Source organism: Ursus americanus, chromosome 5 (genome assembly GCF_024610735.1).
Source record: "Ursus americanus isolate L20-20 chromosome 5, mUrsAme1.1.p, whole genome shotgun sequence".
NCBI classification, from domain to species: Eukaryota; Metazoa; Chordata; class Mammalia; order Carnivora; family Ursidae; genus Ursus; species Ursus americanus.
In genome coordinates this window covers 84,259,698-84,276,147 of record NC_142131.1, presented here as the reverse complement: position 1 = coordinate 84,276,147, position 16,450 = coordinate 84,259,698, and the positions used below count along the sequence as shown (strand labels likewise).

The 16,450-nt window shown below is 35.2% G+C and overlaps 1 protein-coding gene across 1 annotated transcript; it reads right to left on the bottom strand.

Annotated features, from left to right (window-relative positions):
- Positions 1 to 1,453: 1,453 nt before the first annotated feature.
- On the bottom strand, positions 1,454 to 2,419 carry LOC123791157 (olfactory receptor 2AK2-like). The gene has a single exon (XM_087862471.1). The coding sequence runs from the start codon at positions 2,372 to 2,374 to the stop codon at positions 1,454 to 1,456; it is 921 nt and encodes a 306-aa protein (XP_087718597.1). The 5' UTR covers positions 2,375 to 2,419.
- Between the last annotated feature and the right edge of the window lie 14,031 nt (positions 2,420 to 16,450).

Here is a 16,450-nt window from a genome sequence, read left to right as displayed (position 1 = left end):
CTGTACAGTTGAGGTACTGATAGTAAAGGATCACTAAGGAAGTGGGTGATGGAAATGTTGCTCCTATGGTTTTCCTCAACAGTAATAATGATGATTTCTTACTTCCAGTTGTTTATTCCAAGATCTTAGCCCAATTCTCTGCTTTTCATTGTTTAAAAAGATTTTATCTTTAAGTAATCTTTACACACAATGTGGGGTTAGAATTCACAACCCTGAGCTGAGGGGTCTAATGCTCTACTGACTGAGCCAGGCAAGTGCCCCCGCCCAATGCTCTGCTTTTTAAAATTATGTCACATTTCACATCATATCTTGCCATCAGCCTCAAATGTCTGTTTTCCACTAATCTCCAGAGCCTGGTCAGTTCTTGCTATTCTACCATTACCACTGGTATCCAAGGCAGTATCTTGTAACAACTGTTACAACTTAATGGACACCTAATTATGAATTTCATTTGTCTTGAGAAGCACAGCAATGCTTGACAATTTTCTTGGATTAAAACCCAAATCCTTTTAGTGGTCAAAGTAACATTTCAAATCCAGTCTCCATTATCTTTACTCATTTCCTACAATTAATGTCTTGATTTTCATTGGCTTTGATTTTGCACCTTGATTTTCATTTACTTGCCATGCTTGTTTACATTCAAGACATTTTCATTGGCTTCTTCCTATGCCTAGACCATTCCTAATGAGATATCCTTATGAATTACTAACTCATTTCATTTCAACTTTTGACCAAATATCATTCCTATGATTGCCCACACATTGGACTATTTTATATAAAACTGCAAAACTCTGTGACTTTCCCTATGCCAATTGTTACCTTTTTTTCCCCCAGTAATTACTACTGGTTGAAATACTCCAGATTTTTCACGTCTATTTTATTTTATTTTATATTTTAAATTTTATGTCTCCCTGTACTGGAATGTAAACTTAATGAGATCAGAGAATTCTGTCAGTTCTTTTCTTTGTTTACTGCCATTTCACCAGTACAGGAACTGGGCACACATAGTTAAAACCTCAAATCAATTGTTGAGTGAATGCAGGAATGAGTGAACTATTTATACTGAAATATATTACAATTTTTATAGCATACTTTAAATATTATGTACTTGAATAGAACATATGCCCTCCTCATTACATTCAGATCTTAAGGAGAACATTACAAAATATATGTTTTGACATGCAAACATTGAGCTGAGAGTTGAAAAGTATTTCTAGAAGCCAAATAATTGACAATAACAACATTTTTTTTTCCAGATTGCAGTTTGGAAAACCATGTAGGTTCAATAAATATGATTAAGCCATGCTAGAGCTAGCAGGAATCAAGATATTTATCCATTTATTCCATAGATATTCCTTAGAGTTTGCATAGTCCAAAACAGTATTCTAGGCAAAGTGATCCATGCTGTTCAATATCAATCAATAAGGGTTCCCAAAGTGGCATTTCCTATCTATTATACCAACAGTCTTTTCATGGCACCAGTAACCTCTTTATTCCTCAGGCTGTAGATAAATGGATTGAGAAGAGGTGTGATGATGGTGTAAAACACTGCCACTGCCTTATCCTGTTCTGGAGAGTGCAAGTAGTGTGGCCTTGTATAGGTGGAGAGACCAGTCGCATAAAATAGGCTTGCCACAATCAGGTGAGAGGAACAAGTGGAGACAGCTTTTTTCTGTCCTTTACCTGAGCTCATCTGGAACACCACAGTAAGCACATGGGCATAGGAAGCTAGAATGGCCATGAATGGCAACAGCAGAATAATAAGCCCACTGAGGAGGATTGTATGCTCATACTGGGAAGTATCCTGACACACCAGTGGTAGTAGAGATGGAACTTCACAGAAAAAGTGGTTAACAACCCGAGACCTACAAAATGGAAGTTGAAATACATACAGCGTATGTATTAAAGCATTAGTAGAACTACTGGCCCATGCACATGTGACCATAAACCAACAGATCTTCTTGTTCATGAGTACAGGATAGTGCAAAGGGTGACAGATGGCTACGTATCGATCATAGGACATGAAACCAAGGAGAAGGGCTTCAGTCCCAGCAAGGGCCAAGAATACAAATGCTTGAATCTCACAGCCTGTAAATGTAATGTTCTTACTCTTTGCCAGGAAGTTAGTGGTCATCTTGGGCACTGTGGTGGAGATGTACATCATGTCAATAAAGGAGAGCTGACTGAGTAGAAAGTACATTGGAGTGTGCAGTCTGGTGTCCAACTGAATGACAAGGATCAGTATGATATTCCCCATCAGAGCCACTGAAAAGAGGATTACAATGGCAACAAAGAGGAAAGTGTTCATTTGGCCATATTGGAAAATACCAGAAAGTATAAAGTCTGTTTCTTCACTTTGATTTTCTGTCTTCATAGTTTAAATTAAAACATCAGAGCAGATCATATCCCTAGATTCCATGAAAGACACTGGCTGTCCTTTAAGAGAAAAGAAAATGGTTATTATTATATGCCTCCATACCATTTCCCCAGCCAAGTGAATTATACAGAGCTTACCGTCCTTTATTTTCTTCTTTAAATGAGGGAAAACAAAATTATCTTATTACAGTAGCTTCCAGAGAGTAAGTCCTGTATGATCAGAGCTCAGTCAAAATCTTTACACACAAGACACCTTTTAGAGAAACTACAGTTTCTCAATTAATTTCCCTGAGTTCTCTCTCTCTTTTTTTTTTTTTTTTAGTCGTCAGGCTATTAATCCTAATAAATCCCCCAATGAACTTATGACAGTATTAATAGTAATTTAATTTATGTGTAGTTTAAAAAATGTATATGTTTCACCCTTTTTTATCTTTTGGATAAGTACAGAATTCAGAGGCTTTGTGTTAAACATACACAATGTTCTTTATTCAGGGTTCCTCCCATCTCTGATTCCAAAGATAATACTGCTGTAAGGATTTGAACCATTGAATGTTGTAAAAACATCTCCATAATGTTAAATCACTCAACTTTAGTCTATAGCAGCTATAACATATTATAAATACAAACATTTCAATAAATATAGAATTCTTAGGACTTTTAAAGCATATACAAGGTTATCTAGTCAGGTTCTTTGCCTCCTCTGATTCCAAAAGAAAATATTATGCTAAGTATTAAAAACATTAAATGCTATAAAAACTTTTCCATAAACTTCAAGAAGTTAATTTAAAGCTATTCAACCTGTCATGTTTTATAAATACAAAAATATTTCACCTGAATGGTGAGGAAAATGTGCTAAAATGAATCCAGAGAATAGAAACCACTAAAAGACATCATGCATCTTCTTTCCCCAGAAGAAAATCCATTTATGTCCAGAATCCTCCTCCAACATCCAGAAGCATTTTCTACATATAGTTAAAATTCCTGATGAGTGGTTCAATTCATTATATATTTTTTAATTTAAATTCAATTAGCCAACATATAGTACATTATTAGTTTCAGATAAATGTATTGAGGACTGACTGTTTTTTATGATATTATGTTCACTTATATGATTTTAAAAATTACAATTACCATTCCTAAGTAACTATAATTACAATGTAGCTCTGGTAGATTAAGCAATGGCTTGGGAAGTCAATATGAGCAAAGTAATTAAGAATAACACTATCCTAATGTATGTTTAATCCAAACCAGAACCTTTGGCAAGAGAGAAGTATCAATATTAAAATTTAGATTTATCATGGTAGATTTGAGAACAAGTTAAATATGAGATCCCTAAACAGAAAGTCAAAAATTCATACCTAAACAACTTTATCAAATATGCAATTATATTTGTAGTTATTCTCATCATAATAAAACTTCTGATTTTTATCACAGCTGACATGTATTTCCAAGTTGTTATTCTCCAACGTTCCCTGAATTTTAAATTCTACTTTATTAAAATATTTAATGTCCATTTATTTAAGGCAAAAGTTTCAAATAAATTATACCAGCAGATAGAAACTAAAGAAATGAGTAGGAATGGAAGCCAGCCATATAGAGACTATGTTATCTCTTTCATGTTATTAGGCAGTAAAAACATAAATATCAAAATGAAATTATTAATAAAATCCTGGACTTGTTTGAAACCATACAACTCTCATAATACTTCATTGTAATAGAACTACATAAAAGTCTCACCATTTATTTTTATTTTCTGAAATCCTTTGCCTACTTTACACAATTTTATTATTTCAAAAATATTGTTGAATATAAATTAGTGATAAGCATAATGCAAAATGATAAGATTTAAATAAGAAAGAACACACCTGTTCCCTAGCCCAATCAAGAATACAAGGATATTCTAGGGTCATGCTCTCTTAAGTATGTGATACACACTGCTATCAAACTCAGGTCCTATCTCACTGTGACAAGATGCCCTTCACCCCCTTTGTCCTTGTAAATCTGTGGTGATTCAAATTTAATATGAACAAACAAATCTCGAAAACTTACCTCTCTGTTATTTCTACAGATCATTTAAGAAATATGTTAATTGCATAGACATCTCAGAATAGTCCCAATTAAGATAATGCACATGTTAGAAGCATAAGAAAATTAACTCTACATAATCATCAAAATGAAATGCATTTCCTTAAATAGATGTCTGAGACTAAATGCATGTTTTCTTCTTTAAATGTAAGTTGAATTAAACTCATCAAGGCACTGTAATTTCTTTTGGCTTACTTCAGAGGACTCAGAAGAATAAACAGCCATTTTGTATAGGATTGTTACTGTGAAGACTTCTTTCACCAAGCCATGCCTATGAAACCAAAGAAAAATATATTAACCTAAAATAGTATGTTTTCTTCTTAATGATAGGACATATCAATTGTCTTTAATTTTATAAAAAAAATAATCTAAATGCCATTTCCTTTGAGGCATATAGCTCTTTATACACAGCTGTATCTCATTCTTCTAGAGTTTTATTCTTAAAATAAAACATTGTAAAAAGAATGAAAGATATATCTGCAATAGTACATATAGAAAGAATTCCTAACCATCTACATGAGGGTAGTAATTACAGTGTTGCAGCAATTTCTTCTTTAATAAAAACTTTGATAAACTTATAGTATTTCTTGATATCACCACATATATTCTAAATAATCAAGCTATTGAATGTGGCATATCTACATAATACAAAAAAAAGATTCTGAGAGAAATGCAAAAACGTTTAGGTCTCCTATTTGAGACACATTTTAGGAAATGTTAATGTACTATCAATGTTTAAGTTTATTGGTGATGTTTTTGCCTTTGAAAATAAGTCTTCAATCATTTAGCATGATAAATTCAGTTGAAAATATAATTTAAAGATACATATTCATTATCATCTCCTTATGTAAGATTTTTAACCTTTCCAGGCAAATAGGCTGACTACCTAATCATGGTGGAGACTCATATTTTGTTTCCAACAGCCCTTTTGGGAAAACTTGGTCTCTAATCCACAATTAAGCACATTGTATACATTGCAGTTGATGCTTTTTGTAGAGCTGATGTCAGTGTGCCAAAAGAAAATAAAATTGAGTCCCAGGGAAAAGCTCAAATATTTTTGTTAAAATGAAAATAAATCAGCATATTTACCTGATAGGGTTTCAAAAAGTATTAGTTGACTGTTCTTTACTTTTAAAATATGCATATCAATTTGGTCTCCACATAATTAATAACCAACTGATAAAAATTTGATTATTTTTGAGTTCACAATAGTTAAGAATTTCTGAGGAATTATATGACACAGGGGATGTCTAGTTAAGCAGTGCATTTTCTCTGATACAAGAATCTGAAGAACATCAGCATGGTTATGGAAGTAAGACTCAGGTTTCCAAAATTCCAAGAGGAGTAAATTGTGTCCAAGCTCACAGAGAGTAATGTATTTATTTATTTATTTTTAATTTATTTATTTGACAGAGAGAGAGCAGGAGAGGAAACACAAGCAGGGCAAGATGAAGAAGGGAGAAGCAGGCTCCCTGCTTGGAACCCTATGCTGGGCTCTATCTCAGGACACTGGAATTTTGACCACAGCCTAAGGCAGATGCTAAATGACTGGGGCACCTGGGTGGCTCAGCCATTAGGTGTCTGCCTTTGGCTCAGGTCATGATTCCAGGGTCCTGGGATTAAACCCTGCATAAGGCTCCCTGCTCAAATCAGGCTCCCTGCTCAGTGGGGAGCCTGCTTCTCCCTCTCACACTCCCCTTGCTTGTATTCCCTCTCTCACTGCCTCTCTGTCAAATAAATAAATAAATAAAATAAAAAAAAAACGATGCTCAATGACTGAGCCACCCACCCTGAGAACAATTTAAATAATAGCATGGTGTTCACAGTATCTTTTTCTATAGCAGTATTTATTTAATTATTTAATAAAAATCAAAATGAGGTTGAATTTAAATTTTCAACCTCTTAATTTTATTAAAGGATGCAATATGGCAAACTCGTGCTCAGATATAATTTTTAAAAGAAGAAAAAAATGTGATGACTTGAAAGTCAAGATAATATAGTTTAGGGATCAAAGAGAACATATGCAGATCTACTTACCCTTTTCTTATTTTGAATATAAGATATTTCAGTGAGTTACTATTAAAATGAGGGCATATCTTCTATCCTTATTTCCTCCAATTATTTTGCATGTAATATTTAGTTGAGAATATTGACTCTTACTTTCCTATAAAATAACTTAGTTGTGAAAAGGCTTTCTCCACTAAGAAAACATCAGCAATAAATCATTGCATGTCTGTCCTCAGAGGAAAAAATAGGAATTATGTAATTTAGATCTCAGATTTTAAATAAAGTTTGAGTCCCATAAATAATCAACACTTACATTAAGGTTAGTCATTGGTGGAAATGATTTAAGACTATCACGGGACAAAACTACAATTTTAGTATCCTGAATGTACAGTCTTGGGTACTTACCTTAAGAAAAAAATATAATGGTCAGTTAATATAATGACCTTAGAAGGGCCTTTACTAGAGAGAGGCCCTAAAGCTGACTTTTTTACTACCTTCAAGATAATTCAACATCTAAATTTAGATCTATTTTTTTAGTAATGATGGTATTTTACTTTTATTATTTGCACTTGACATTGAGAAAAATATTTTAAGTGTTTTATAAGCAACAAAAGTAAATTACTTTTGATATTTAAGAATAGATCAGAATTCCCTCCAACAAAACAAAACAAAACCTCCCCGTGTTATAAAAATGTGTGTATGCCCTTAGTTGTCCAACATTTAGCAAGAGAGTCAAAGTGGAATGTGATGATGGAGTGGAACTAGGGGTGAATGGCTTACCTGCATAAATAGGATAATCAGAATTGTTGTTTGTTTTCTTTATTCTGAGGTTTACTTCTATTTTTCTTTTTTGAGTGGTGATGTTACATAGAGCTAAGAATAATTTTGGATAATTAAATTAGTAAATACAGGCAACTAATGTTATATGATATGTTAACTAACTGGAGATATATATATATATATATATTAATTTAATTTAATTTATATATATCATGTATTTAATTTATATATAATATATTGGATATATATTGGATAATATATAAATTGGATATATATATATAGGATAATATATATATTGGATAATATATAATATAAATATTTATATATTTTTATATACAATTTATTATATAATTTATTATATAAAATATAATATAATATAATATAATATATAATTAAATTAGTACATACAGGCAACTAATGTTATATGCTATGTTAACTAACTGGATTATATATATATATATATTAAATTTATTAATTTATATTTTAATTTATTTATATATATAATTTATATATAAATATTTATTTATTTATTTATATACATAATTTATATATATTTATATATAATTTATTAATATATATTAAATTTATATATATAATATATATATATATTAAAATTTAGTTAGTATTCCCTATCTAACATAAGTGAAAAAGAGGAATATTCTAGAGAAGTTAATATCAGGGAGCATGGAATTTTGTACTTTTATCAGTTCCTGCAATATTTTGGAAATGGCTTCTACAGACATTATTCATTTTTCCTCTTTTTAAATTCCGTTTTTAACTTAAATTCAATTAGCCAACATATAGTACACCATTCATTTCAGATGCAGTGTTCAATAAATCATCAGTTGTCTGTAGCACCCAGTGCTCATCACATCATGTTCCCTCCTTAAGGCCCATTACCCAGTTACCCCATCCCCCCAACCACCTCCCTTCTAGCAATGCTGAGTTTGTTTATCAGAGTCAAAAGTTTCTCAGGATTTGTCTCTTTCTCTCTGATTTCCCATTCAATTTACCCTCCCTTCCCTTTAGATCCTCTGGACTATTCCTTATGATTCACATATGAGTGAAATCATATGATAATTGTCTTTCTCTGATTGACTTATTTCACATAGCATAATACCCTCCAGTTCCATCCATGACAATGTAAATGGTATATATTCAACCTTTCTGATGGCTGAGTAATATTCCACTGTATATATGAACCACATCTTCTTTATCCATTCATCTGTTGAAGGACATCTCTACTCCTTCTGTAGTTTGGCTATTGTGGACATTCATACTATGAACATTGGGGTGCATGTGCCCCATCTATTCACTACATCTGCATCTTTGGGGTAAATACCCAGTAGTGCAATTGCTGAGTTGTAGGGTAGCTCTATTTTTAACTTCTTGTGGAACCTCCATACTGTTTTTCAGTTGGCTGTACCAACTTGCATTCCCGCCAACAGTGTAAGAGGATTCCCCTTTCTCCACATACTTACCAACATTTGTTTTTTCTTGTCTTGTTAATTTTAACCATTCTAATTGGTGTAAGGTGTATCCCATTGTGGTTTTGATTTGTATTTCCCTAATGACAAGTGATGTGGAGCATTTTTTCATGTGTCTGTTGGCCATTTATATGTCTTCTTCTGAGAAATGTCTGTTCATGTCTTCTGCCCTTTTCTTGAATTGATTATTTGTTTTTTGGGTGTTGAATTTGATAAATTCTTTATAGATCTTTTCCACCCTTTATCTGTTATGTCACTTACTAATATCTTCTCCCATTCCACTGGTTGTCTTTTAGTTTTGTTAACTCTTACCTTTGCTGTGGTGAAGCTTTTTATCTTAATGAAATCCCAATAGCTGAATTTTGCTTTTGTTTCCCTTGCCACTGGAGACATGTCTTGCAATAAGTTGCTCTGGCTGATGTTGAAGGGGTTGCTGCCTCTGTTCTCCTCTAGGGTTTAGATGGATTCCTGTATCACGATTAGGTATTTCATCCATTTTGAGTTTATCTTTGTGTATGGTGAAAGAGGATGGTTCAGTTTCATTTTTCTGCATTTGGCTATCCAATTTTCCCAACACCATATACTGAAGACATTGATTTTTTTTCATTGGATATTCTTCCCCACTTTGTCAAAGATTAGTTGGCCACAGAGTTGAGGGTCTATTTCTGGGTTCTTTATTCTCTTCCATTGATCTATCTGTATGTTTTAGTGCCAGTACCATGATGTCTTGATCACAGCATTGTTTTAATAAAGTTTGAAATCAGGCATTGTGATGCCACCAGCTTTGGTTTTCTTTTTCAACATTCTTCTGGCTATTCATGGTCCTTCTTGGTTCCATACATATTTAAAGATTGTTTGTTACACTTCTGTAAAAAAAAAAAGTCAATGGAATTTTGATAGGGATTCTATTGAATGTATAGATTGCTCTGGACAGCATAGAAATTTTCACAATGTTTATTCTTCCAATCTATAAGCATAGAATGTTTTTCCATCTCTGCATCTTCCTCAATTTCTTTCATAATTGTTCTGTAGTTTTTAGTATACAGATCCTTTACCTCTTCGGTTAGGTTTATTCCTATGTATTTCATAGTTTTGGGTGCAATTGTAAATAGGATTGATTCCTTAATTTCTATTTCTTCTCTCTCATTGAGTGTATAGAAATACAAGTGATTTATTTGCACTGATTTTGTATCTTGCCATGTTACTTGCTGTATGAGTTCTAGAAATTTTTGGGTGTAATCTTTCAGGTTTTCCACAAGAAATATCATGTCTTCTGTGAAGAGAGAGAGCTTGACTTCTTCTTTGCCAATTTAAATTATTTGTATTTATTTATTTATTTATTTATTTATTTATTTATTAACACATTTGTGTTGAATTTTTATTTTATGACTGACCTTCGCTCCCCCTTCTGATTGCCCCCTTTCTTTATCCCTTTCTTCCCCTACCAATCTTCCAAGTTCTTATGTTCCATAGATGAGAGAAATCATATGGTAATTGTCTTTCTCTGCTTGACTTATTTCACTTAGCATTATCTCCTCCAGTGCCATCCATGTTGCAGCAAATGTTGAGAACTCGTTCTTTCTGATGGCTGAGTAATATTCCATTGTATATATGGACCACAACTTCTTAATCCAGTTATCTGTTAAAGGGCATCTCGGTTCCTTCCATGATATAGACAATGCTGCTCTGAACATTGGGGTGCATATGGCCCTTCTCTTCACTATGTCTATCTTTGGGGTAAATACCCAGTAGTGCAATGGCTGGGTCATAGGGTAACTCAATTTTTAACTTTTTAAGGGACGTCCACACTGTTTTCCAGAGTGGCTGTACCCAATCATTCTTAAGCAGAATGGCTCTTAGTTTCCAAGTGTTTGTGTTTCTTCCAAAATTTTCCTTGTGATTGAGTTCCAGTTTCAAAGCATTGTGGTCTGAGAATATGCAGGGAATAATCTCAGTCTTTTGGTATCATTTGAGACCTGTTTTGTGACCCAGTATACAGTCTATGGTGGAGAAAGTTCCATGTGCATTCAAAAAAAATGAGTATTTTGTTGTCGTGGGGTGTTGTATTCTGTATGTATCTATGAGGTCCATCTGGCCCAAAATGTCATTCAAAGCTCTTGTTTCTTTGTTGATTTTCTTCTTAGGTGATCTGTCTATTGCTGATAGTCGAGTCTTGAGGTCCCCTACTATTACCGTATTATTATCTATATGTATCTTTATTCTGGTTAAGAGTTGGCTTGTGTATCTAGTGCTCCCCTGTTGGGGGCATAAATATTTATGATTGTCATAACCACTTGTTGGATACATCCTTTAAGAATAATATAGTGTCCTTTTGTATCTCCACCTACAGTCTTTAGTTTAGAATCTAATCTGTCTAAGAATTGGTACCCCAGCTTTCTTTTGAGGTTCATTGGAATGGAAAATGGTTCTCCATCCCTTCACTTTCAGTCTGGATGTATCTTTAGTTTCAAAATGAGTCTCTTGTAGACGGCATATGGATGGGTCATGTCTTTTTATCCAATCTGCAACCCTGTGTCATTTATGGGAGTATTTAGGCCATTCACATTGAAAGTGATTATTGAGAGATATGATTTTAATGATGTCATGTTGCCTGTGAAGTCTTTGTTTCTATAGATTGTAAATTTCTGTTCTGTATCACTCTTGGGGCCTTTTTACTTTTATAGAACGCCTCTTAATATTTCTTGTAGGGCTGGCTTGGTGGTCACATATTATTTCAGTTTCTGCCGATCTTGGAAGGTCCTTGTCTCTCCATCAATTCTGAATGACAGCCTTGCTGGTTAAAGGATCTTTAGCTTCATGTACTTCTCAGATAGAGCTTTGAAAATACCCTGTCAATGCTTCCTGCCATGCAGGTCTCTGTAGGCAGGTCTGACATTATTCTGATGCTCCTCCCTCTGTATGTGAGGATTCTCTTCACCCTGGCCACTTTCAGGATTGTATTCTTGGATCTAATATTTGCAAATTGCACTATTATATGATGTGGTGTAGGTCTGTTCTCACTGATCTTGGGACGGGTCCTCTCTGCCTCTTTGACACGAATGCTTGTTTCCTTTGCCAGATTGGGGAAGTTCTCAGCTACAATTTATTCAAATATCTCCTCTAGACCTCTCTCTTTCTCTACCCCCTCATGGATACTGATGATTCTGACATTGGAACATTTCATTGAGTCAGTAATCTCCCATAATCTACATTCTTGAGATTGGATTTTTTTTATCCAAATTTACATTTTTTTCTTCTTTTCTATCATCCCATCTTCCAATTCACTAATTCGTCTTCTGCCTCATTTACCCTGGCTGTCAGAGCATCTAGTTTAGACTGCATTTGATTCATAGCATTTTTAATTTCTGCCAGATCTGCTCTCATTTCCACCCTTAGAGATTCTATATTCTTGTTAATATTTTCGTTAATATTTTTTCAAGCCTACACATCATCTTGACCATTGTTACTCTGAACTCCATTTCTGACAATTTGGTTGTATCCATATCCATTAGTTCTGTGGCAGAGGCCACAGTCTCCATTTCTTTCCATTGTTGGGGTTCCTCCTCCTTGTCACTCTGATGAGGAGAGTTTGCGGGGATGCACAGAGCCCAAATTATTGACCAGGATGCAGGCAGTGTGCACTTGTTTTATAGGGACCTTAAGGATGTGGGCTTCTTGATTTTTCAGCCTGCCTTCTGAGGGAGGGGCCTGCTGCACTGATACTCAGGCAACCCTGTTTTGGTAGAGTTGCCCTATCCCCTGTGATGGGGAATGGGGTTGGGCACAATGTGATCTGGTATTTCTGGGTTTTTGTTCTCTGGTAGCTTTCCCTGGTGATTTTTTGTGACACTTCTGAGAGTCAGAACAGGAGCGGCTGTATCCTAGCCTCTGTCTCAGAACAGAGAGATCGCAGTCCACTCTCCACTGAGCTCTCCTGGGCACTTTAACTCTGTTTCTGTTTGTGCTGCTAAAACCCCCTGCAGTGTCCCAGATTGTGGGTCCCACAGCCACTCTCCCAGCCCTCCCTCCCAGGGCTGGCATGTCTCTGTCCTTTGTGCTTCTAACACAGCCAGTCACCCCCAGTCCCCACTTGTGCTCCTGAGCTCCCTGTTTCAGTGTCGTTCATGCACACTCTGAAGCTTCGGTTTTCCGCCTGGTCACGCAGGCGCTCCCGAGCTCAGGGTCTCAGTCTGCTTTCTCATGGGTGCCAGTCTGCTAGTCTGGTCTGCTCCCCAGTGCAGGTAGCTACTGCTTCCTGGCACCCAAGTGCGGCAGCTCCCTCCCCCTTCCTTGTATCTTCTGTTAGCTTTGCACAGATTCACAGCTCCCTGCTTCATTCCTGAATACTCAGTACTGGAAACATTTGTGGAGATCCAGATGTATCTTCCTATGTCTTGGGCTGATTTCATGGGTAGTCAGGATGATCTGGTAGATATCCAGCTTGATTCAGGGGACTACCTGAAAAAAGTTCCCCTACTCCTCCGCCATCTTTTTCTCCCCCTCCTTCCCTAGAACTTCTATCTGATAAAAGATACAGGCCATACACAGTTCCTTTAACAGACAGTGTGCTCTCAAGTCCTAAAGAATGGAAATAAAATATACTAAGAAGAGAGGGTAAAATGGGAAAGGGTTCAGAAAGGTAGGATTTTTTATTTAATAAATTCTTCATCTCACTTTATTTAATCGATCTGAAATATTTAATAATTCTGAATTTAATCAAGCTGAGCTCCCTTCTTTCTGTGACACTAGTATTTTTCTACTGTACCCTAAGGAATGCTCTCTGTCTCGGTGCCCCCACCCCACTTCACACAAATGATTTCCTCATGTTCCCTTCACTTCCCTCCCCAGCTGTTCTCTGGGGACATGACAACCCATGTCACCCATCAAAAGGTGGCTATTTTCTCCTCCAGAATCTACATGACATAAGACTCCAACGTGGTAGGTGTCCTCCCTGCTTCTCTTTGGTCCTCCCAAACTATCTATCTCACTTATACCTGCAAATTCTTGGCTTCTTTGAAGCAAATTCCTGTATGGGGAGTCACTCCATGCCTCTCAATCATTCTGGAAGAAGTGACATTGAAACATATACCCAAATGGTGTGAGCGATGGCTAGGCACCAATGAGGAGGTTCTTGCTGGTAGCCTCTGGGGAGCCAGTGAGCCCAGTTGTTAGATGTGAAATAATTCATCAACAATGTTCTGTCTTGGGTGGTGTGAAATTCATAACATTTAATTAAGTGAGAGAAGAGGGCCCTTGGGATACGTTAGGGGCAAGTCAGGAAAGGATCAGTAGGTCCCATTCAGGGTGCATAGAGCAACCATAAACTCAGACAGTACAGCTGTAGATGAAACAGGATGCACTGACAGAGCTGTCCAGTTCTACACAAGAAAGAGAAGCAAGGAAGAATGGTCTGAAGAGAGCAAGGATGTCTCCATAGAAGGATATTTTTACATGAAATGCTAGATGTTGGAAGACTTCAAAGACCTTAGAAATGATGGGAAAGACTGTTTATGTGTAAGAAAAAAATATGGATGTAGAAAGATGCAAGAAAGACAATGTCATGTAAATATAAATACTTTAGTTTCCATGGATATGAGAACTAGAGATAGGGAGGTTTTATGTTTTTGCTTGTTTGATTGGTTATTTTACTGTTTTTTTTTAATGTAAATGGAATGGAATGTGCATACAGTATAACCTAGCAGATTATCTGCATGCTCAAAACAGTGTTCCAGAAAGAATAAACTAGACTAGACAAAAGTGTATTCATAGGGGGAGGTATTGGAGGCAGACATTTACTTGAATTATTATTACAATATAATCTTTTGTACTTCTATGTCATAAAAGCCTGTGTTATGCATTTTGAATAAAACACACTGGAATTATCCTAGATCTGCTATCCCAAAAACATATAACCCAAGGGGAATGTTAAGGAGAGCAAGAACATATCACAGGGAAACCTCTTGTCTTTTCCCTTTCCAAATTATTCTTTTAACAATTTGGTGAGTTATTTTTCATTAATTTTCACACATTATCATGATGAATAAATTGTCTGGTAGCTCACAGGTTTTTGCTCCTAAATTCCTGGGTTTTATTTCCTGTATAACTCTTTCAGAAAGAATTCAGGACCACACATCATCACATGTAAGTGAAACTCACAAGACAGAGGAGTGAGAAGAGTGTGTGCTTCCAGTCCCCAAACTCTTCCAATGTCATTGTCTAAAATGTACTTCATTGGCCACAGTCTTCTGACTTCAAGAAGAGCTGTGAAGTGTGTGATCATATGTGGACGGTACTGAACCCATACAGATGTAGATATTCTACTGACAAAGGATAGAATAGATGCTGTAGAGTCACCATGACAACACACGGAATGTAGCATCATGAGGAGGAATAACCCATTGAGAAGGGAATTTATGTATGGAGAGAAGATAGGAGATGGTGGTTTTTATATGGAAGAGTGCAGATATAAAGGAAAATTGAGATAACTCTTTGTTTTGTTTTGTTTTGTTTTCTGATTTCTGGCTTGGGCTCTTGTAAATGGCGGTATGAATGGTGGCACCTGCTTCAGGGGACTTTGGCAGTTCATTGTTGGGCACGATTAATTCAATGTCACTGTGAGAGAATACTCACAGGACTCCCTTAAATTGTCACGGCATCAACGACAAATAGATGTAAGATCACCATGCAATGATTCTTTGGTGTATGATTTTGTGTCCTGAAAGGTCAAAAGGACAAAAACAATAGTTAATTTTAATGTCAAATGGGTAGTATAGAATAAAATTGTGGACAGATCAGCTGATTGATTCCATAATAAGGAACAATGCTTCTCTCTCTCACACACACCTGTATGTGTGTATATGGGTGGGAAACAAACCACACATTGTCATTCAAACATACTATATTTCCATTTCCCCCAGAGAGACTCATGGACTGATTTCACCAGACAGTGAGTACACAATATCACACCACTGAATTGTATTTCTTTATTCAGTTATATACTCTCATTTCCTGAATACTACTCTCTCTAATATATAAAGAAGTAACCATAACAATAATAATAATAAAGTAATTGTAGAAATACTAATATAGTAATTTTAGAAACAATAATAATCAAAACTACAGTAATAATCATTGCCTCTGTATAACTACTAAGTGCTAAGCTCTGTTCTGTGTGTGTTATATAATGTGTAGCCTCAATTAATCTTCAAAACAACCTTTTGAGGCAAGTATCATTATCTTCCTGATTTGATAAAAATTAATTTTAGATGAAATTTCATGTCTGATCAATGTGTTGTTTTACAATAAGACATAATAGGAAATATTTTAAAGAAACTGTACTTTCATTAAATTTTCTAGTTTATCACTTCAAATCATAGAAGTTTTTAGATTATATTACTACTTTCTTAATATTATTTGGGATCAGTAACATTCCCATTCCTAGGCAACGTCACATTATTACACATATATGGTATGGATTTTCCATGTCAATTCCTTTAAATAAGCAATGATTTTATTCCGTCCATATTTAGGAAAACCCATTGCCAGACTTCTACTTCTTCTATGAAATTCCATTACAGTGAATTATCAGTAGCAACCCCTTAACTGGACTCAGTTGCACACCAACCATGTAAGTCTGATATTTGAATTTTTATCATAGAGCTCATAATTCCTATATCAATTAGGTCATTGTGATCTTAGGTATTTAAAATATATCC